General features: G+C 40.4%; 2 protein-coding genes across 2 annotated transcripts; both read left to right on the forward strand.

Moving 5' to 3' along the window:
- Positions 1–2,571: 2,571 nt before the first annotated feature.
- Positions 2,572–7,766, forward strand: mrpl16 (mitochondrial ribosomal protein L16). Its single transcript, XM_030048384.1, has 5 exons — positions 2,572–2,770; positions 3,603–3,674; positions 3,918–4,066; positions 6,472–6,765; positions 6,990–7,766. The coding sequence occupies exons 1-5, from the start codon at positions 2,701–2,703 to the stop codon at positions 7,179–7,181; spliced, it is 777 nt and encodes a 258-aa protein (XP_029904244.1). The 5' UTR covers positions 2,572–2,700; the 3' UTR covers positions 7,182–7,766.
- An 860-nt stretch (positions 7,767–8,626) lies between these two features.
- cenpq (centromere protein Q) lies at positions 8,627–20,171 on the forward strand. The gene is made up of 8 exons (XM_030046276.1): positions 8,627–8,927; positions 9,228–9,291; positions 9,472–9,580; positions 9,799–9,867; positions 11,362–11,494; positions 12,143–12,262; positions 19,080–19,157; positions 19,554–20,171. Exons 1-8 carry the CDS (start codon positions 8,823–8,825, stop codon positions 19,731–19,733), a joined length of 858 nt encoding a protein of 285 aa, XP_029902136.1. The 5' UTR covers positions 8,627–8,822; the 3' UTR covers positions 19,734–20,171.
- The last annotated feature ends 1,406 nt before the right edge of the window (positions 20,172–21,577 follow it).

Raw genomic sequence — 21,577 nt, forward strand, 5'->3', positions numbered from 1 at the left:
AGACTAGTGATTACAGTATGTGATTGTGTTGTAAATTAAAGTGTTATTAAAATCCATGCCTCATGTGCTTGATTATGCTCATGTTTTCATGGTGTTTACAGGTGAACACTGCAGATAGAAAGCACAAATGGTGTCCAAGTACAAGCTATTTATGGGTACCAAATGTAGTCCTTGACCTGCCATCTTTGTGTCCTACACAGGTATATCAAGTTGCCTGATTAGCCCTACTACTGCATAGAATCCTATAAAATCAGACAAATTGACACACCTGTGTATGGCACAAAGATGACAGGCCAAGGACTACATTTGGTGTACCCATGAATAAAGTACATTCAAGGTAAAAAAAAAAAAAAATACTGAATGAGTGTGTGAGGGGAAGAACAAGGCTACAGGTGGCAGTATGAGGCAATAAGGTAGTATGAGGGGTGGTGTGAGCATATGAGGGGTAGTATGAGTGGCAGAATGAGGGTATGAGGGGCAATATGAGGGTATGCCTATGATGGTATGAGGGACAGTAGGATAGGGGCAGTGTGAGGATATGAAGAGGAAGACCGAAGACGCGGCCTGCAAGAAATAACACAAATGATGCACAATACTTTTCTCAGGCACAGTGTCAATTTAGCAGATAAGGTATTACTATTGCTAATTGCAGACTGAGGCTATTCACATGTAGAGCAACGTGCCACTATCCATGGTGCACCTATCTTTATTTCTCAGACCCACTGTGCCAATATCTGTGGTGCTGCCCCTTGAGTGCACTTGTTCCTGTGAGGTGTGCTCTTATGGAAAGGATTGCCTCAGGACATCAAAATCTCAAACCACTGAGATGACCCAATTAGTTGACCACCATGGCAAAATCATGTGGACCCATCCAGCAACATGGGCACAACCATGCTGGTCAATCTGCTTTACCAGCATCCCATGCTGGTCTGCCAGCATCCCATGCTGGTCCAACAACATCCCATGCTGGTCCACCAGCATCGACCAGCATTCCCATGCTGGTCTACCAGCTACACCAGCATCAGACCAGCACTAACCAGCATTAACCAGCATAGACCAGCAAAGAATCCATGCTGGTCTCTGCTGTTTTTTTTTTTTTTTTGCAGGGACCGTTTTCAAACATCTGGATTATTCAGATTAGTTAGAATAGTAACAATGGTTTAGTAACTGTTCATCTGTAATGACTGATATTTCTGTAATCTGTGCCCTGGTACTTGAACTTTAAATGCTCAGGTAGTCCTCTAAGGCATGCGGTGCTTCATGTTGCCAGGTTCTTTGAGCTGATCGAGGACCTGCAGCGCCATGCTGAGCGGACGGAGAGGTTTCGCCAACACTTTGGTGAGGTTTGGTTCATGAGCTGAGCACACAACGCCGTCACTCACTTGTCCACACTTGTCCTGTAGTTTCTCTACTGCTCTGCAAAGCGCTGTCTTAATCCCTTAATCCCTCCCCTCTGCTATGTTACAGAGCTGTGCACCCGGCATTTTGAGCTGCACGTCAGGAATCGCCTGAACATCGACAGCAATGAATGAGTGATTTTTTGGTTATTGTGTCATTCGCTGGCCTGTCCCATACAGGGTTATAGGGTTGTCTTTGTTTGCATGTTTTGTTGTTGTTGTTGTTGTTGTTTAACCCTATAAAGCCTGAACTATGAAAGATTTAGCAGAAAATTCCAGTTTTTTGAAATTGAGCCCAAGGGATATTTCTGTTTATTTTCAGTGTTAAACACTTGTGAATAATTGTGAAATCTGATCTGGAATCACTGATCTAACATTTTAATACATTATTTTAATAATTTTCTTGTAACTTTTTTTTGAAAGTTTCAACTTTTATTTATTTATTTGTTTATTTTATTTTATGGTAATTATTAGTATTCTGGTATTTTTCTTGTCATAATGGGATTTTTCCCCCTCTAATTTTCAGTTTTTTTTCTAATTTGCTCATGTTTTCCCATGTTTTTGAAAGGAATCAAGTTGATTTGTTCTTGTTTACATTGTTTCACTTTGAATTTTAAAATTCTGACATTGTGTTGAAATAAATTCTAACAAATTTTTAGTGAAATTAATTACAGGGGAAGTATTTTGCTGAGGTTCCCCTGGTGGATCCTCAAGGACCCTTGGTCCAGGAAACGATAGTTGATTAAGAAAGAGACATACAGATTGTGCAGAGCAGGTGAGAGAGAATGAGCAGGTGGTTTTTAAGAAAGCCTCTGAAACAACATTTAGAGCACAAGACATTAAAGATAATTCTCTCTCTTAACTCTGTGCTCATGAAGCTCAGTAGGAACAGGAGAACGTCTTCATTCACTGGCAATGAACTGTCACAAAACACCTTAAAAACCTTAACATCTCATATTTGTTAATGTAGCTGCTCACTGTTTCCAGTAAATTGGACAAATGGAAATGTTACAGTTTGTGTATATGGGAGTTTCCTCAGTCTCTGAAAAAGTGTTAACCATTTTAACATGTAGGGAAGGTTATGCAGGGATGTTCACTAAACTTTCCCAGATGGTGTTGGGAACCACGTTGTCCACAGGGGGGAGCTGTTGCAAACCCCGCTTGTATCCACACGGAGGGTAGAGAGCAGCGCACCGGATGTGGGTCGCCTTCACGGCACTGCAGTAATGGCAGCGACCTTGTGTGGAGCATGGCTTTTGTAAGAGTTTGACAGGTAAACAGCGACAGTGCTCGTTGTAAAGCCATGATCTCCCTCATCAAGGCGGCTGTCGGCGGGCTGGGCGGCCTGTGCAGGAGCAGTGGACAGCGGCCCGGTGAGTGAGCGACCTCCACTCAGACTACCTCACTGCGGGGACAGGGTACTAGATCATCTGGTCTTTATACTCATCTTTAGCCCATGCCATTTTATCATGTGCATGTATTTTTTTCCCCCTTGAGCAACAGTTGGGAAACACTGTCTCGGGTGATAGGTGATAGATAAGGTGATATATTAATAGTTAGGTATTATTGTTGTTGTCATTTTTAAGTGTTAACGTGTATCCGGAGTGATGCAAGTTCATTCTATTCACCATGACCTTAAAATCAAATGCTTGTCGAAAAGTGATTCATCTTAATATGTTGTGGCCACAAAGACACTGCTACTCTGTGCTGCAGTTAATTTTTTTTAATGAATTTTTGATGGAATAGAAGTGCGTTCACTCTCCTTGTTGAAAAGCAGTTCTGATGCCTGACTGAGCACCTGAAGGACTCCTGCACCTTAAACCAGCTCAGTTTGGCAGATCTGGGCCCCCAGCTCTTTTTGTAAACGACATGCTCTCTTTTAGCAGAGAATGCATTTCTATGAGGAGGGATATTAATTGAGATAAGCTGAAAATGATATCTACAGAGAAGGTCTTCAGTCAAAGAGGGCTGATACAAAAATGTGTCAAATGCCAGACAGTGAAATTTCCAGTGGGCCTCAGCTACAGCATTTCAGTGACAGCTGTCTTTACAAAGTAAAAGTGAGGTGGATTCTATCATTGTGCCACAGTTGGAAGAACCACTTTTTGGCAGACTTGATTTTCGTCACATTTTGTGCTCACACTGAGTATCGAAGCATACTAAAAACTGACAAGATGAAGGAAGTGAGGTTGTTTGTTTGTGCAGGTGCTTTGCAGACCCACCTGAAGGTCCTGGCTGCTGGACTGAAGACGTATGAGATCCCTCCAGACTACAGCGGTAATCATACACATGTATTACTCACCATTAATGAGCATAACGAGAATACGACCGCTTTCATTGATCTGCTGCATTTACAAAGCTCCTGTAATGTTTACATTCAAGTTCTTCAGTGGTGAAACAGCTCTGAGCCAAGATTTGCAGTCTTAGTTCAAGGCTACATATTTTCACGATACTCATGTCCTCAGTGATTCAACCTACATTGTTCATCTCCATGCCTCATCCTTGCCTTTACCTCTGAAGATGTGCTGCTGCCAGAGAGGCCCAAACTAAAGTTCCTCAACAAGGTGCCCAACCTCAAGAAGGCCAGGAAAGAGATGAAGAAACTGCGGGATATCCAGGGCCCAGCGAAGACAGCAAACAGCTTCACCACTGGACAGTATGCCATCGTGGTAAGTATGTTTTCCTCTAAACATTGTCGTCCAGTAATAAGCAGCTCACTGATTCTTGAGAATTTGGATAAATCACGTCCCACTCAGAAAAATGCTATTTCTGCTGGAAATTTACAACATTTTAATGAATAAAAAGAATCAAGGGCATCATCAGGGGGTCCTTTGCACATTTGTAAGGTTTTTTCATAGGCTTATTTTTAATTTGTATTAATTTAATGATTATATGTTGGCCCATGGCCTACAAAACCAGTTGTCCTCGGATAGGAGATAATCATTTCAACTTGATTAAAACAACAAAAAGTAATAATTTCATTGAATAATATCTTTACCACATGAAAGAGTACATCATAATATGTATTAAAAACTACAAACGATGGGTTTTGAACAATATTTACTATTATTTTGTGGTTGCTCAAAATGTGTCCCAGATATTCGTCACCACCGTCAGATATATATTTAAAAAATAATAATAAAAAAACTACAAGGTCAGTTACATTCCTGAGGACCCCTTTTCAAACCTTCAGCTCTACTGCATGCTTCAAGACCACTTAGGCTCCTTTAAGTTGTCTATTTTCTCTTAAATCTCTTCATATTTTTGGATACTGCTACTGTCACAACCATAAATTGTCAACACCGTCACTTCTGTATAAAAAATATTAAATTAGATTATGGAATAAATGTATACTTTTTAAGAAGAGGTCTGATGTAGGTAGCAACAGGAGGGAAACAAGCTGGCTAATGTGAACAACTCATGCTTATCATGTGAGAGAGCAGGTTTTTGTCACCACCGTCAGACGTCACCACCGTCAGGTTTTCTGTGTGACGGTGATGACTGAAGTCTGAAAAATGCTTATAACAGTGCTCAGGATTCTTATTTTTTGTACCAAATAGTTAAATAAAGTTGTTAAGCAAGAAGCCATTGACTTGAATGGTATAAATTTTGGAAATGTATGTTGTAATGAGGCGACTGTCACCACCGTCAGATTAGTGTCACCACCGTCAGAGGCAGTTATATTCGTTTTAAATGAATATGCTTACAATATGTTTCTTTGGTGCTGTTGAGTTATTAAAGTAATAGTCTCTTTAATACAAAAATATGTTTTTCAAATTGAAAAAAAAAAAAACATTACGGTGACGGTGTTGACAAAAACAAAGTAGCCTAATAACTGGAAAAACCTATTTTATGAAAAAAATCCAAAATGAGGAGGTTGCACCGGTACATTGCTGAACAGCCAAGACCTTGGCCTATAATGATATACCTTCAGATTTTGTAATTTAACACACTTTTTTTTTTTTTTTTTAATTAAAACCTGTTTTATCCAAATTCCCAAGAATCAGTGAGCTGATATTTCACAGCTTTTGTATGTATGTTTGTATGTAGATTTTGACTGCTTTCACTTTTACTACTGCAGAATTTTGGCATTTACTGCTCAGGTAGAGAGAGAGACTACCTACAGCATGAGCATTCTGTTATCCTTTTTATAAGGTGAAAATGGCATCTGCTCTTCTGTCAAAAATGGGACTCCATTTGACAAAGACACTGTAATGTTGATTGTGTCAGAAAACTCCTCCAGGAATCTGTTTGCTTTACATGCTTATTGTATTTATAATCATCAGCATGGTTTTGTTTATTCCAGTACTCACCGTATGGGGTCATATGATAATATGAGCATTGTACTGACACTAACACGTCTTCCAGCCCGCGTCGGAAGACAGGGGCTTGAAGAGAGCAGTGGTCTGTGAGGCCATTAAATACATCATGACAGGAGGACGGAGAATTCATTTCTTTGATATTACCGATGAGAGAAATTGGCTCATGTCTCACTCATAGACCGGTCTCTCTTGAACTGTTGGCTACACTGCCTCCATGATTTCTGGTAGTGCTGCTCCATTTCTACTCTATCTGTAAGCTTCCTGAAAATGTACAGAAATAAGGACAAAATGATCTGTGTCCATCTGGTTCCATATCTGTACTTAAGACTTAAGAATATTGAGCATAAATGAGCCTTTTAATCACACCAAAGTGTTCAGCTACCCACATTTACCCAGAAGTACCTCAAAGGCCTCAAACAGTTACAGACTTTGGACTACTTTGACCCCACAGTTGTAGCACTGTAGTGTTTACTGGTGGGTTAATTTGTGTACATTTAAGTAAGTTACAGCTCATTGAGGTAGTTTTGGATAACTGTCACTTTGGAGTGATTACCTCGAGCCATTTATACAGTTTAAAAACATATACATTCATATTTCTGGCTTGCAGTTAACACAACTCTGACTGGCAGGTTTATTCTTGGTGGTTTTATACTTGTGCAAGTTTTGTGCAAATGAATGAATGTGGGCGTCATAGCAGGTACAAAGTGGTTCATCAGAGAATGGAGTGATTCCCCTCTTTGTGTGCTCCTCAGGCCCTGGGAGGGGGCTACCTGCACTGGGGTCACATCGAGATGATGCGTCTCTCTATCAACCGTAAGATGGACTCCCGGACCACCTTTGCCCACTGGCGCATCGGCGGCCCTTACAAGCCCATCACCCGTAAAGGCCTGGGTCAGCGCATGGGCGGCGGCAAGGGAGCCATCGACCACTATGTGACACCGGTCCGCTACGGGCGTTTCATTGTGGAAGTTGGAGGAAAGGTGGAGCTGGGGGAGGTGGAGCATATCTTGAAGGAAGTGGCAAAGAAGCTACCGTTCCCGGCCATGGTGAGAGGACAGCTGCATTCTCTGCTTCTAGTCGTGTTTGTCAACCTAACCAGAAGAGTTTTAACAGTAGAAATATAATCTGCTGCTTTCAAGCTTTCATTCTATGCCTGCCAGAATAAAATCTTTCCTCACTAATTTTAGATGAACCCACCTTCATTTCTGTCCTCAGACGAATGTAGCAGCACAGCTAATGTGTTTCCTTTTCCTACCTTGCTGTCCATCAGGTGGTGAGCAGAGAGAGCCTGGCAGCCATGCAGCAGAGCGAGGCAAAGAGAGAGCAGAACAACCAGAACCCTTGGACTTTCAAGGAGATAGTCCAGGGCAACATGCTGGGTATCAGGAAGGTGCTCAGCCCCTTTGACCTACACAACCATGGACGCTTTGTCGGGAAGTTTCACAACCCCGGGAGGGTATGAGCCAGGACTGAGGGACAAACATCAATACAGTATCAAACTGTGGCACCACAATGCCACTGAAAAAGTATGGAGCATATGGAAAGTATAGAGGGCTTTGAATTGAAATGGTAAACTTCATCTTGTGTCTTTATCGATATGCTTTTTTTTTTTACTCAAAAGTGTAATGGAAAAAAACTAAAACTAATAAATGTCATTACATCTTGGAATTTTGATTTTAAGTATTCAGCAGATTGTAAAGAATTATCATACAGTCGTTTGGTGGCACAAGTATCAGGACGAGCTCTTATTTCAGAGGATTCTCGTCTTTACTCTGAGACACAGAGATTAGCCAACACAGTCTGCAACACAGTCATCAAGGGAAGGGTGGATTTGGATGGTGGTTGGATTGAAGATGTCTTGCTGGGTTGGTTTAGTTTAGTCTAGAATCTAATCCAAATACATCAATAAAATTTAACTGGTTTCATTACCATATAAACTGCTGGTATACCCTACTGGAGGAAATACAAAAAAGAAAATAGATTTTTACATCAACATCTTACTTTTCATGTAACCATACGTAGACCTAAATTAAATATGGTGCTAATTTTCTGTTTCTGTTGTTATCAATAAGTAAGATTGTTCTGGGATCAGCATTTACAAAAGCAACAGTATTGTTAAAATTCATGTTACAGCACTTGTCAATGAGAGGATTTGAATAAGTACACATAGTGGTAAACAAATAAAATAAATATAATCACTCTGGTAAGTATATTGTGAATGAAGAATATATGTCATGCCTGGAAGCATTCATTAGTAGGAATCTTTGTTCTACAGATAAATTCTTAAGAAATGGCAATTTACATAGGCGTGTGCTGCTTGGTCTTAATCAACAACAACACATTGCGTATATGTGACACAGAGAAACTTCTGCTGGCGTCATTTCTGCTTTCTTTCCTAGGAAGGCACTGTGTTTTCTCAAGCATAAAAACCAGTCAAAATATTTCCATCCATGTGGTGCCTCGTACACTGCCCACACTAAACCAGTGTCAAAAAGGACTGACAGGATGAACAGAGTGATGACACGGGGTGGCTGCTTTATTTTTCAATACATTAAAAACAAAGGATATATTGGAAATAACACAAGGGATACTATCAAATTGACCAAGTTGAGGCTTAGGCATTGTGGACTTGTCAGCAGTTTGAAGATAACAGGTAAACACACAGTTGGCTTGGAGGCATGTGGTTGTCCTGAGACGGTTGTACACATTCTGGTTATTCGTGTAAAGTACAAGGAAAGGGAGAAATTATTTGGAGAAGCCTCTGACCTGGGACGAGGGTCAACAAGGACCATCAGTTAAATGAAAGGAGTTTGACGCTTGTACGCTCTATCAACCACTGGAGGGCAGTATTGCACCCAAACTGCTACAAATACCATTAGACGAGGAAGAAGCTGGCGCATGCGCACTATTCAAATTTGCAGCGCCAAAAGGCTAAACGACACTCTCAGTCGTCAAGCCGAGGCTCCTCTCATCAACACCTGGCTCGTTTCGTTCGTCGTTTACTGCGTTAATTACGATTTTATAGGTGGTTGTGGACAGAAAGTCAACATTTTACAGGCAGAAGACGCATAACAGTAACGCCGTGATTTGTTATTGAGCAGAAATGAAGCCAGTGCGGGGCTCCAGCCGCTCCGCGTCAAAAGCGCCTAACCTGAAGCGCAAGAGCCGAGCAGCGCACAACATGGGGCAGCAGGCAGCGGAGCCCCAGGTATGTGACTGCAGCCCCTGTGTCTGCAGTATATTGAGCTGTTAGTAAAGTTAACTAACTAGCTAACTTAGTCACCCAATAACACTTTTTCCACACCAGTCACTCATGACATGAAGCTGCGCGGCAAACACAGGTGTTACTAATAACATTAAATGAGGCTCCTGCAGTTACATGTGCATGCTGGCTCACTGGGAAGTTTTGTCCATCGACACTGAATGGAATAAACTCATTCATGTCCATTTATATGGGTTTGCCAGACCTAAATGGAATGGAAAATGACTTTCTCTTGGGTTCTTATAGGAATCAGAGCCAGGTGTCAACACCACTGGCAAAAGCAGTCACCCTAAACCACTGAAGAGGAGAGGTGAGAGCCAACCTTTGTTGACTAAGGAATAATGGATGAAAGATCAGCCTGTTTCCTCTGTCTAACTGAGCGAAAAGGCAACATTACAGCATTAAATCATGTGTTATAATCACTGGTTTGGACTATATTAAAGGCTTTATTATTATTTTCATATGTTGCTCATCTCTGTGTTTTGAGTAGCCAAAGGAGCCTCCTCAGCGTCCAACAAAGTCAGAGGCCAGGACAAATGGAGGCTGATGCCCAGTTCCTCCATCCTGGCTCTGGAGAACACACTAGACCTGGCGATACTGTGAGCGTCCTCGCCTGTGGTTTTACACAGACACACTGTTTACCTCTGGATATGCTGTGTTTTTGTATAGAAATGATTGATGCCAACTGTCATTTATCTCAGCTAATGGAAATAGATGGCAAGTAACCTGTTGCCTAAGGTTTTGACTAGTGAATAATAGATAAAAAAAAAAAAAAAAAAAAAAAAAAAACCTCTGTGGACATTTTGTTCTTTCACAGGTGGACTCTTAACTTGACACGGACAGAGAAGAAAGAAGTCCAGAATCATTTGAACATAGTGAAAAACAGGTAAGTGAAATGTCAAATTTACAGAAACTATTACAGTTTGAATAACCAACATTTACCAACATCTCCATTAACACATTTTGCAAACGGAGAGTGGGAGCTTTAATCTTGAGTAAGTTGAGCTGTGTATTCTAGTAAAATCTTTTTTTAATCATGTTTATACACAATCCTCAAATTGCTATCCATGCTGACCATATCCTATATCCTATATTAACCGAACTGAATACCACCCAGGCATTCTCTGCACGTTTGCAAAGAATATTCTCAGTTTAATGTGTCAAATACAGCGCCCTAAAAAACCCTGACTGATCAGGAGGCACTGCACAACACAGAGAGTTTGGAGAGAGGAAAATGTCAAGGCATTCATGCTATTATCTTAGAGTAGATATACTTTACTGTTATGAGGGAAATTTTCTTTGACACAAAGCGTATGCTGTATAAAATGCATAAATGCACACAAGATATGTAGATATGCATCAACTTTCCCAATTGCACCCACCCATTCATATAACCATAATTACAGACATTATGTGCATACATAAAGGTGGCTTTTTTTTTTTTTTTTTTTTTTTTTTTTTTTTGTCTGCAGAATTTGTGGTCATTAAGGGCTTTGATGGGCAAGGGGACAAAGGAGTGTTGGTATCTGTTGAGCCAACATCTGGGGTTCTGAGATGCCTGCCTGAGGGGCGGAGCTCGTACTAAATGTGGAGGATATGAGTGGGATCTGAGATGACTCATCATGGTGTTTAGATGGCCTGAAGGCAAGGATGTTTGACCCATGTAATCTTCATAGCTCTCGGGGTGAGACAGGTGGGCTGGGCCGTTAACTGCACCAGCAGGTGGGGAACCGTGCAGAGACGCCACAGCACAGTACGCTCTCTGTTACCGATAACTTGGCTCCAGCAGGCCTCCTTCTGAATGACTCTGTCCTGGAATGACAAAGCAAGACCAAATTCATGTTGCTCTGTCGCGCTTTTTTTTTTTAAGTGTTCAAGATGAGACACCTCTGTCAGAGGAGGGCCTTTGTTTTAGTGCTGGTGGAGTCTGACACTGGAGTAGCCACAATGCCAGATGGTGTTGAGATTAGACATGAAGTTTTTTTGAAGATCATTTTTGCATTTCTGCTTTATTGCGCAGTTACAGTAGAGACAGGAAAGATGGGGGAGGGAGGGTGATGACATCAAAAGGCCCAATTCAGAACTGAACCCACACCGTTGAAATCACAATGTGTGGTACGCACTCTACAACGTGAGCCACCAGGGCACCCCCTCAGCATCTGTCGCACTTTGGACTACTGATCTTCTTTGATGGTACAGAGAATATGTTTGATGTACCATCCAAAGTAAAGACATAAGTGAAGAAATCAATTTATTATGTTTTTATTTTATTGAAGTTTATCCCGAGGCAATTTATGGATCTAAGAATTGAGGGGAGGGTCATAACTATCCTCTCTTGTTGTAAATTTGCTTTTTTGACCTTTTTCTCAATGCTTTTCAGGTTCCTTGCTCAATGTGCAGCAGAGCTCAGAGTCCCAGTACAGAGACAAAAACATGTCAAACACTCATCTCGCCGCCACCATGAAGAGGCAAAGAAGTTACTGGCTGGAAAGACGACTCTGAACTCACTGGAGGTGAGCAATCGTTTGATGAGGCCCAGGTAGACTAACAGTGGAGGTGGCAGAGGTATGCTGTCACCCCATTGTTTTTTGCTTGTTTCTTAGCAGGATATCTCAAAAATTACCAGATTTGCATGACACTTTGTGGAAAACTGAAGAACCTCTCACACTGATTGGCCACTTGGTTTGTGGCTGTGGAGTGATTACCTTTGAATAGCCAACATGTGGAACTGACATATCTCAAACAATTGCATAGTGCTTGTGGAGGTATGCACTCCGCTGAGTGCTTTCTACTTCTCAAAATGTAATAATCCCTAGGAGTGATAATGATATTGTGATCCCTAGGAGTGCTCAAACTGACAATGAGATTTTTAATACAATCTGTAGGTAATAAAAAAATGCTAATTTTGTGGAAAATAATCAGATTGTCTCTTATATAACGTAATGCAGCTATCTTTAATATAAATGAGACAAAATTAACAAACTGATAATCACAGTGAGAGGAGTGAGAAGAAAGGATGTAGATATCAGCAGCTGTGTTCTCAGAAAAAAATGTCAAACTTTCTATTAATTGCAATGCAGGAGGAAAAAAAATCATAAAGGAAAGGAAGTTGTGTGTGTGCTTGTGCTGCTTGGTGTGAACGTCATAATGTCTTTGAACAGGAAGACTTGAGAGCTGTGTTAAATGTTCTGGAGAGGACAGAGGAGCAGACGGCCTCCTTAGACCATAAATGCAACACTCTGAGAGACAAGGTGGAGGAGGAGGAGGAGAGGGGTAACGAGGTAACATCACCCACAAATGTCAGTACACAAACAGATGAGAGTATGTGTATATACAGTACAGGCCAAAAGTTTGGACACACCTTCTCATTCAATGTGTTTTCTTTATTTTCATGACTATTACATTGTAGATTCTCACTGAAGGAATCAAAACTATGAATGAACACGTGGAGTTATGTACTTAACAAAAAAAGGTGAAATAACTGATAAACATGTTTTATATTCTAGTTTCTTCAAAATAGCCACCCTTTGCTCTGATTACTGCTTTGCACACTCTTGGCATTCTCTCGATGAGCTTCAAGAGGTAGTCACCTGAAATGGTTTTCACTTCACAGGTGTGCCTTATCAGGGTTAATTAGTGGAATTTCTTGCTTTATCAATGGGGTTGGGACCATCAGTTGTGTTGTGCAGAAGTCAGGTTACTACACAGCCGACAGCCCTATTGGACAACTGTTAAAATTCATATTATGGCAAGAATCAATCAGCTAACTAAAGAAAAACGAGTGGCCATCATTACTTTAAGAAATGAAGGTCAGTCAGTCCGGAAAATTGCAAAAAACTCTAAATGTGTCCCCAAGTGGAGTCCGCAAAAACCATCAAGCGCTACAACGAAACTGGCACACATGAGGACCGACCCAGAAAGGAAGACCAGAGTCACCTCTGCTTCTGAGGACAAGTTCATCCGAGTCACCAGCCTCAGAAATCGCAAGTTAACAGCAGCTCAGATCAGAGACCAGATAAATGCCACACAGAGTTCTAGCAGCAGACCCATCTCTAGAACAACTGTTAAGAGGAGACTGCGCGAATCAGGCCTTCATGTCAAATAGCTGCTAGGAAACCACTGCTAAGGAGAGGCAACAAGCAGAAGAGATTTGTTTGGGCCAAGAAACACAAGGAATGGACATTAGACCAGTGGAAATCTGTGCTTTGGTCTGATGAGTCCAAATTTGAGATCTTTGGTTCCAACCGCCGTGTCTTTGTGAGACGCAGAAAAGGTGAACAGATGGATTCCACATGCCTGGTTCCCACTGTGAGCATGGAGGAGGAGGTGTGATGGTGTGGGGGTGTTTTGCTGGTGACACTGTTGGGGATTTATTCAAAATTGGAGGCACACTGAACCAGCATGGCTACCACAGCATCCTGCAGCCACATGCCATCCCATCCGGTTTGCGTTTAGTTGGATGATCATTTATTTTTCAACAGGACAATGACCCCAAACACACCTCCAGGCTGTGTAAGGGCTATTTGACCAAGAAGGAGAGTGATGGAGTGCTGCAGCAGATGACCTGGCCTCCACAGTCACCGGACCTGAACCCAATCGAGATGGTTTGGGATGAGCTGGACCGCAGAGTGAAGGCAAAGGGGCCAACAAGTGCTAAACACCTCTGGGAACTCCTTCAAGACTGTTGGAAAACCATTTCAGGTGACTACCCCTTGAAGCTCATCGAGAGAATGCCAAGAGTGTGCAAAGCAGTAATCTGAGCAAAGGGTGGCTATTTTGAAGAAACTAGAATATAAAACATGTTTTCAGTTATTTCACCTTTTTTTTGTTAAGTACATAACTCCACATGTGTTCATTCATAGTTTTGATTCCTTCAGTTAGAATCTACAATGTAAATGGTCATGAAAATAATGTGTCCAAACTTTTGTCCTATACTGTGTGTGTGTATATATATATGTGTGTTCATGCTGCGAACACTCAATTTTGAGCTGTGGTGATGTCATCAATACAGTCCATGCCCACTTACAAATAGATGGTGAAGCCTCATGTCTCTGAGCTGGCTCTGAGAGGCAAAGCGAAGGCATCAGCAGAGACTGGAGAGGACCTCAACACCAACAACAGCAAAGACCTGTGGCAGGCGGTCAAAAGTGTTACAGGCTACAAAAGTAGGAGCGCTCCCATCATGTGTGAGGCCATGTTACCAGACGAGCTAAACACATTTTATGCTCGCTTTGACCACCTCAACAGGGAATCAGCTGTAAAGTCTACTCCGCCTCCAGAGGACCGGCCACTGTCAGTATCCACAGTGGATGTGAGGAAAGTCCTGCTGAAAGTGAATATGAGTAAAGCTGCTGGGCCTGATCACATCCCTGGCCGTGTCCTAAAAACATGTGCCAACCAGCTAGTAGATGTCATTGCTGACATTTTCAACATATCACTGTCACAGGAGAGTGTTCCCACCTGCTTCAAGACAGCCACCATCATCCCTGTGCCTAAAAAGTCTGCAGTGTCTAATCTAAATGACTACCGCCCTGTGGCACTCACCCCCATCCTGATGAAGTGCTTTGAGAAACTGGTACTCCAGCATATAAAGAACAACATCCCTGCCAGTCTGGACTCTCTGCAGTTTGCATTCAGAACCAACAGATCCACAGAGGATGCCATCTCCACTGCTCTCCACTCAGTCTTCACTCACCTGGAGAAAAGCAGCACCTACATCAGAATGCTGTTTGTTGATTTCAGCTCAGCTTTCAACACAATCTTCCCCATGAATCTGATGGGAAAACTGAACACTCTGGGCATCAGTACCACCCTCTGCAACTGGATACTGGACTTCCTCACAAACAGACCCCAGTCAGATCGGATTGGCAGTCTCTCCGCAATTTACTGTAATTTCACATCTGTGATATTACAATGCATTGTTGTAAAAACACAGCTGTGTACCGTAACTTCACAGCTTCAGTGACAAAGCAATTACTGTGATATTACAGTACATTACTGGGGAATGACAACCTTTTGCTGTACATCATTACAACAAGGCCCTGCACTTTCACAGTGTGTACTGTACAGCGTTGTACAAAAATCTTGTAGTGCAAAGTTGTCTTCAAAAAAAGTACAAAAAGAACTACTCAAAACTGAGCCTGACAACTGCTGCAGCAAAAAAAAAAAGAAACTATGATGCCCACTCAAAGTCAATTAGTTTCCTCAAAAGGCTCCTCATATGAGGGTTCATTGTTGTCCGCTTCCTGGTCTTTGAGCCTCTTTCAGGATTGATGCCCAAGAAGTACCTGTTAATAAGCAAAGATAGTTTCAGTTTTAAATAGACTTATGTATTGCAGCCAGCATTTATCAAGCTGCGTCATCATCCTTCATAATCTTATTATATGCACACTCAACAGTTAAGTAAAAGCATAATGTACAGTATTTAGGTATTCAAATTTAAATAATAAGATTGGCTGTGGTAAATAGAAAACACTAACGTTAGCTAGCGTTAGCTAGCCTATATCAGACTACACGGGCAAATGCTACAGCTAGCTAACATTAACTAGATAGCTAATAGTGCTAATATCATTTAAAATACCATGGGTGTACTGCAAACAGACGTTATGCATGCAGCTCACCTTCTCCATTCAATAATACTGTTGAATGCTGTGAAATCCTTGCATTTTTTTACTGTGTTGCTGTGATATTACAGACCTTGTTGTGATATAACAAGGGTGTTTTGATTGCAGGATTTTACTGTAAAATAACAGTTAAATGCTTTAAAATCTAAGGATACTGTAGTTTTTACAGGTATTCATTGGGATAATACAGGGGAACTTAATTACAACAAGTTACTGTAAAATAATACTGTTAATTATTGTGAAATGCTGGTAATTTATTACAGTGTAGTGCTCAACACCGGAGCGCCCCAGGGCTGTGTGCTCAGCCCCCTCCTGTTCACGCTGTACACCCATGACTGCAACCCCCGACATGGAGAGAACTCTATTGTGAAGTTCGCAGATGACACCACCATATCGAGAGGAAATCAACCATCTTGCAGAATGGTTCACAGAAAACAACTTTCTGCTCAATGTCAGCAAAATCAAAGAGCTGATAGTTAATTTTAGAAAAAAGGAGGCAAAGACTCACAACCCTGTCTACATCAATGGAGCTGAGGTGGAGCAAGTGAGCAGTTTTAAGTTCCTGGGAATCAACATAACAGAGAACCTAACATGGACTTCACATAACTCTGCCCTTGTTAAAAAAGCTCAGAAACGGCTGTATTTCTTAAGGAAACTTAAGAAAGCAAAATTCCCACGCCAAGTTCTTCTCAACTTCTACAAAGGAGCTATTGAAAGCATCCTGACTGGAAACATCACAAACTGGCATGGGATGTGTACGGCCCAGGACAGGAAGACTCTGCAACGAGTGATTAAAACTGCCCAAAACATCATTGGAACCCATCTACCAAGCATCAGTGATATTGGGGAGGTGAGGTGCCTGCGCAGAGCCAAAAGGATCCTAAAAGACAACACCCACCCCAGCCACAGCCTGTTCACCCTGCTGCCATCAGGCAAAAGATACAGAAGTATTCGCTGCCGTACCACCAGACTACAGAGCAGCTTCTTCCCTCAGGCTGTGAGACTACTAAATGCACCATCTGCACTCCATGTTTAATAATTTTATTTTTTTAAACAATCAGTTAATCAATCAAGAGGGAACCACATTTTAATTTCATTATACAATCTGTTGTATAATGACCAATAAACTTTCTTGTATCCTTGTATCCTTGTAATTGTTATATCCATCCCCAAGTAGTGTTACAACTCACCCCGGTACTGGGGTAGGTTGTAACAACATACCTCTTTGTATTTGACATTAATTTACATAATCTGTGATGGTATAGTAGAAGTCCAAGTGCATGTCATTTATAGTAGACAAATATGGGTACCACATGCCAAAATTTGAGATCTCTAGCACAAAGAACCACTGAGTTACACTTGCTCAAACAAAAAGTGTTACTATCATCCCCGGTCTCCCCTATCTATCTATAATTTTTTTTTTTCAATTGGTTACAAGCACAAGCTCTCAAAACTCATTTCTCATATTCAGAACTCTTCATACAGTTTTCTGCACCAACATGCTGATTGGTGCACCGATTAATTTTATGTTCAGAATACATCAAACTCCTGAGACCTTGCACGGCGTATCTCAAAATCAAACCACAAGCTGTTTTTCTTCAGCAAGAAAACGTTGGTTAGCATGTCACTAGACACACCATTTTGTGTCAGTTTTTGAAGTGGTTGGTTCTGTGCTCTGTTTTTTCTATTGAATAGTATGTTCTTTTATTTATTTTATGTACAAACTTTTTTTTTTTTTTTTTTAACAGACTACTCTTTACAGAATATATGTCAGTATGTGCTACAGGAATGAGAGCAGACATGTTTCAGTTAAGGCTTCAGTGAGTTTCATTACTTCCAAGATTGTTGTCATATGGTTATTTACAAAATACCCATTGTAAAAATAAGAGTAATGGAAACAGTTTCTATACACTAAAATTCATGCAGTATGCAGTCACTGTAAAACAAGCACCTCATTTCAAGACAGATGCCCTGCTGGGCCTATTGTTGGTGCTAGAGGGAAGGTCATAGGGTCACAAAAATGGACAGAGTTCATCCCCAGCCACCATGAATGTTGTCACCAAATTTCACAAGAATCCAGCAAATAGATTTTGAGAAATTCCACTGGTCACCAGCAGCTGGTCACCATTTGATTCAGGTACCGTTACAGCTGCAGTTATTATGATATTATATTATTTGTGATATAGTTTGCTGACCACTTGGATTTGTCTGTTGGGTTCTGAGCATGAATTACAGTTTTGAAAAGAGCGTGTACACAATTACAGAAACTTTTACTGGTAGTTGGGTTTGAGTGAGAAATTAAGTAAAGGATTTTGAAAAATACAGTCATTGCGTGCATTTTTGTGTCAAAGCAAAGAAAACGCATTCATAGTTTGGTTCACGTAGAGCATTATACTATTAACTTTGAAGAGTTTTGAAAATGTGAACTTGGTGTTGACAAATACTTGCTAATGCTTTGTAAAAGTTCTTTCAAAATCATCTTAGAAATTTTCTAGATAAACTATGTTGCTGCTTTTATCATAGAAATCAGTTGATCCAGAAACTGCAGACAGTACCCTTCTCTCCACAGCTGTGCAGACTCAACATTTTGAATTCCCTTAATCTAAACATGAGGCTACATTCATCCTGTTGATTTGATTGAGATGAGAAAGCAGGGTAAAATGCACAGTCGGTGTGTTGTTGCTCAAACCAGTGTTAATTTTGACAGCCAATTTAAATGTAGTTTCTTTTGACTAAAATGCACTTTAGTTTTAGTCACATTTTTGTCATTTGAATTTTTAGTTACAGTGTCGTTTTTGGCACCAAACTAGTTTTTACTCTTGACAAAACTCAGTTTTAGTCTAACTCTATTGAATCATTTTCACATTTTTCTCTCCTTAAATTATTTGGTAGGAATCTTTATACACAGATTGATCTACATTCTTCATTGTATTTTTTGTTGATGCATGCTGTTACAAAGATACATGTAGAAAAATGCTCAGCTGCGCGTCGTCCGTTAGACCTGTATTATCCAATGCTTATTATTGCAGTACATACATATAAAAGTAAGGTAGGGAGTCAAATTCATTAATCCAAGTGTCATGCACTGAAAGCTGCCCAGCCCGCTTGAGCTCACAAGACACAAAACATAACAGAGCGATAACTTACTGAGAGCGACAGAACAAGTAGGCCATATAATACACCTCCATACATGTCAAACGACGATCTCATTTTTCTTTTGTTGATGGAAATGTCATGATACTTTGTAACAGGCTTTGTCAAAATTAAGTTTATTTTTTAGTCTTGTTTTTGTGCTTGGAAAAAGTATGTGACATGCTGTTTGTCATAATTTAAGTCAGCAAAAGTGACCCATGTTCTGTTCAATTTTGGAAAATGGTAATCAGTCAATGTCAGTTTAAGTATTCAGATTATGGTAGAGATCACAAGGATGACTCACTTTTCTTCTTTAAAACCTAATCCATCTCTCTTTGATTAGATCTTACAGATGCGTGATGAAGCGATTCTCAACCTGCCATCTCTGCCCCCACACAGAGACAGTCCATCAGCATTACAGGTGAGCGTCAGGGGTTTACAGCAGAACGCCCATTCATGCTGCAGTTATGAAAGCTGATATTTTTGACTTGTCATTATTACACAGTAGCTTCTTTCACAAGTGAAGCTTGTTTTTCATCATGGTTTTCTTGTGAATAAGACATGCTGAAAAGGTCTGAGCAGGCACTTCCTCTGGGAGCAGGACGGTCTAAACATGCTTTCTGATTGTGCAATTTCCTCAAAAAATATTAAAATCACCCTGTTCCTGTAAATGCCCTGTCTCTTAGCTGCACAGGACAAGTTAGTTAAGCCTTTGTTCATATTGATATTCTTCAAACACCACAGTTCAGTGTTGTTACCAGGTTGTTGCACATCTGCAAGAAACAAGAGAAAAACTGCTTATTTTTGGCTTGTTTAGAATTGGATGGCAAACATGATGCCGAAAGCTGACTCGGAGACTGCAGCTCAGCAACTCGGAGAAATTCTTCAGAAATCGTCAGCCATCTGGGACGCCCAGTCTCTGCTGGCTCAGGCTCACAGACATGCTAATCAGCTTTTAAATCCTCGCGTCATCCCAGTCAGTGACGCCGTCGCTTAACTGGACCACGCCAAAAGCAACGGGCCATCAGTTGTAATAAACCCTTGTGTTTTGGTGGGATCTTCCTCTTTTTTGGCTAAATATCAAGAATGAATTTGGTAATTTCCCTCTGCCAAAAGGTTTAGAAATGTGCACAAATTACCCATAATAGTATGGAAAGATATTGCTTGGTCCCAGTATACTGCATGTTTTGTGGTGTAATAATTATTGTTTTATTTATTGTTATTAAGAATTGCCTTCAGCTGTAGGGTGGTGTGGCTTAGTACAGGTTATTTTTTGTCTTGTTTTTAAATGTTTTTACCCTAAAGACCCTGATGTAATACAGTATTTTGGTTTATGTTTATGGTATGGTATATTATGGTATTAAACTGTTTGGATGTCTCACTTGGAACACTGACAAATAAATAGTGCAATTGAAGCATTAGGTTAAAATACTCATACTTTTTGTGTCTTTACAGTTTCAACTAAATTAAATTATGGTGATGTTACACTTTTTTGAATTTTCTTGCAAGCCCTCGGCGGTCTCCTGAAAGTTTTTTTTTTTTTTTTAAATAATAATTCGGACAGTTGGGCTGTGATGGCAACCAGGGCTAGTCAGTGACTCAGACAGGTACAACAAGTGCTGCTTCATTCCTCATCCTAGCTGTGTGCCCAAATTCTTGTTCTTGGATGTGCGTACTCACTTATTAGCAGTCCTTCCTGTTCAACAATTTTGTTATCTACCACAATAGTCCCAGAGATGCATGACAACAGAAATTACATCTGCCACATGCACACAATTAGTCTTCCTGTTCCTTTTCCTGTGGTTGTCACATTTTTGGCCTCTTTGAGTGTTCAACAGAGCAAGAGGCTCTCTTGATAGTCCTCATACTCTGGTCCCCTTTTTCCACTATCACCCGCTTAATATAATCAAAATCTCAGTAGACTGACTGTGCTTGAGAATTCATTTTGCCATCCCAAAACATTTCAGATTTAGTCTTTTTCGTCATATTCAGCCCTCAGCTGTACCTGTTCGATTTAAGGTTGAATGAAAAATACAGTGCCATTATATGAATCAGCACTAGACTGTTCTCTAATCTTCAGCTTGTATTGGTTGTTACAAATTAGAACAAATTAGTGGCAATAATCAGTACACAGTAAAACGTGAGGTGGATCTTGTGAAAAATCAAGTACTTTAAATACTGTATTTAAGTAGTAATAGAAATTTCAATTCTACTGTGATTATAGTGAACTCTTTGCAGTGACTCCATGTTCTGGGGCTGCAAGGTTATGGAAACTACTGTTCACATTGAAAATACCTTTAGATTGCTGAAGTTTGAAGAAGTAAGAATAGAAAGCTGTATAGTTTCCTGGTTATGGTTTCATGTTAACAAGTCAAAAGATGAAGTTATTGGAAGAACATGCAAGGCTAAGATTGTCATCATCAGGTCATGTAGGGATAGATGGACCAAAACACATTTCATTAAGAATATGCCTGCAAATAAACAATCCCAGCTAGTCATGCATAGATTCACTATGGACCTCACACATCTAACAAATAAAGCTATGCTCAGGTGTAAACAAGTACGGTTTTTCTAAAAGTGATAAAAATATATTGTGTGTGTGTGTATATATATATATATATATATATATATATATATGTATATATATATATATCAGTAGTAGTTCTGGAGGGTATTTCACAAAGTAGTGTTATAACTTGGTTAACTCGAGGATTATTTAGCATTTATTTCAAACCTATCCAAACCAGTTATACATACAACACAACAAATCCAGGACAAGACATCACCACAACAGACAACAAGACCATAAACTGATCAGATGATAAAACAAATATTACACGG

The sequence above is a fragment of the Myripristis murdjan genome, chromosome 3, assembly GCF_902150065.1.
Source record: "Myripristis murdjan chromosome 3, fMyrMur1.1, whole genome shotgun sequence".
NCBI lineage: Eukaryota > Metazoa > Chordata > Actinopteri > Holocentriformes > Holocentridae > Myripristis > Myripristis murdjan.

What these genes read in the sequence shown, in the direction of transcription:
- mrpl16 (XM_030048384.1), top strand. Translation starts at nt 2,701, where the DNA reads ATGATCTCCCTCATCAAGGCGGCTGTCGGCGGGCTGGGCGGCCTGTGC. An exon ending in CTGGACAGTATGCCATCGTG is followed by an intron (nt 4,067 to 6,471) that starts GTAAGTATGTTT and finishes TGTGCTCCTCAG; the next exon opens with GCCCTGGGAGGGGGCTACCT. An exon ending in AGCTACCGTTCCCGGCCATG is followed by an intron (nt 6,766 to 6,989) that starts GTGAGAGGACAG and finishes GCTGTCCATCAG; the next exon opens with GTGGTGAGCAGAGAGAGCCT.
- cenpq (XM_030046276.1), top strand. Translation starts at nt 8,823, where the DNA reads ATGAAGCCAGTGCGGGGCTCCAGCCGCTCCGCGTCAAAAGCGCCTAAC. An exon ending in ACACTAGACCTGGCGATACT is followed by an intron (nt 9,581 to 9,798) that starts GTGAGCGTCCTC and finishes GTTCTTTCACAG; the next exon opens with GTGGACTCTTAACTTGACAC. An exon ending in TTGAACATAGTGAAAAACAG is followed by an intron (nt 9,868 to 11,361) that starts GTAAGTGAAATG and finishes AATGCTTTTCAG; the next exon opens with GTTCCTTGCTCAATGTGCAG.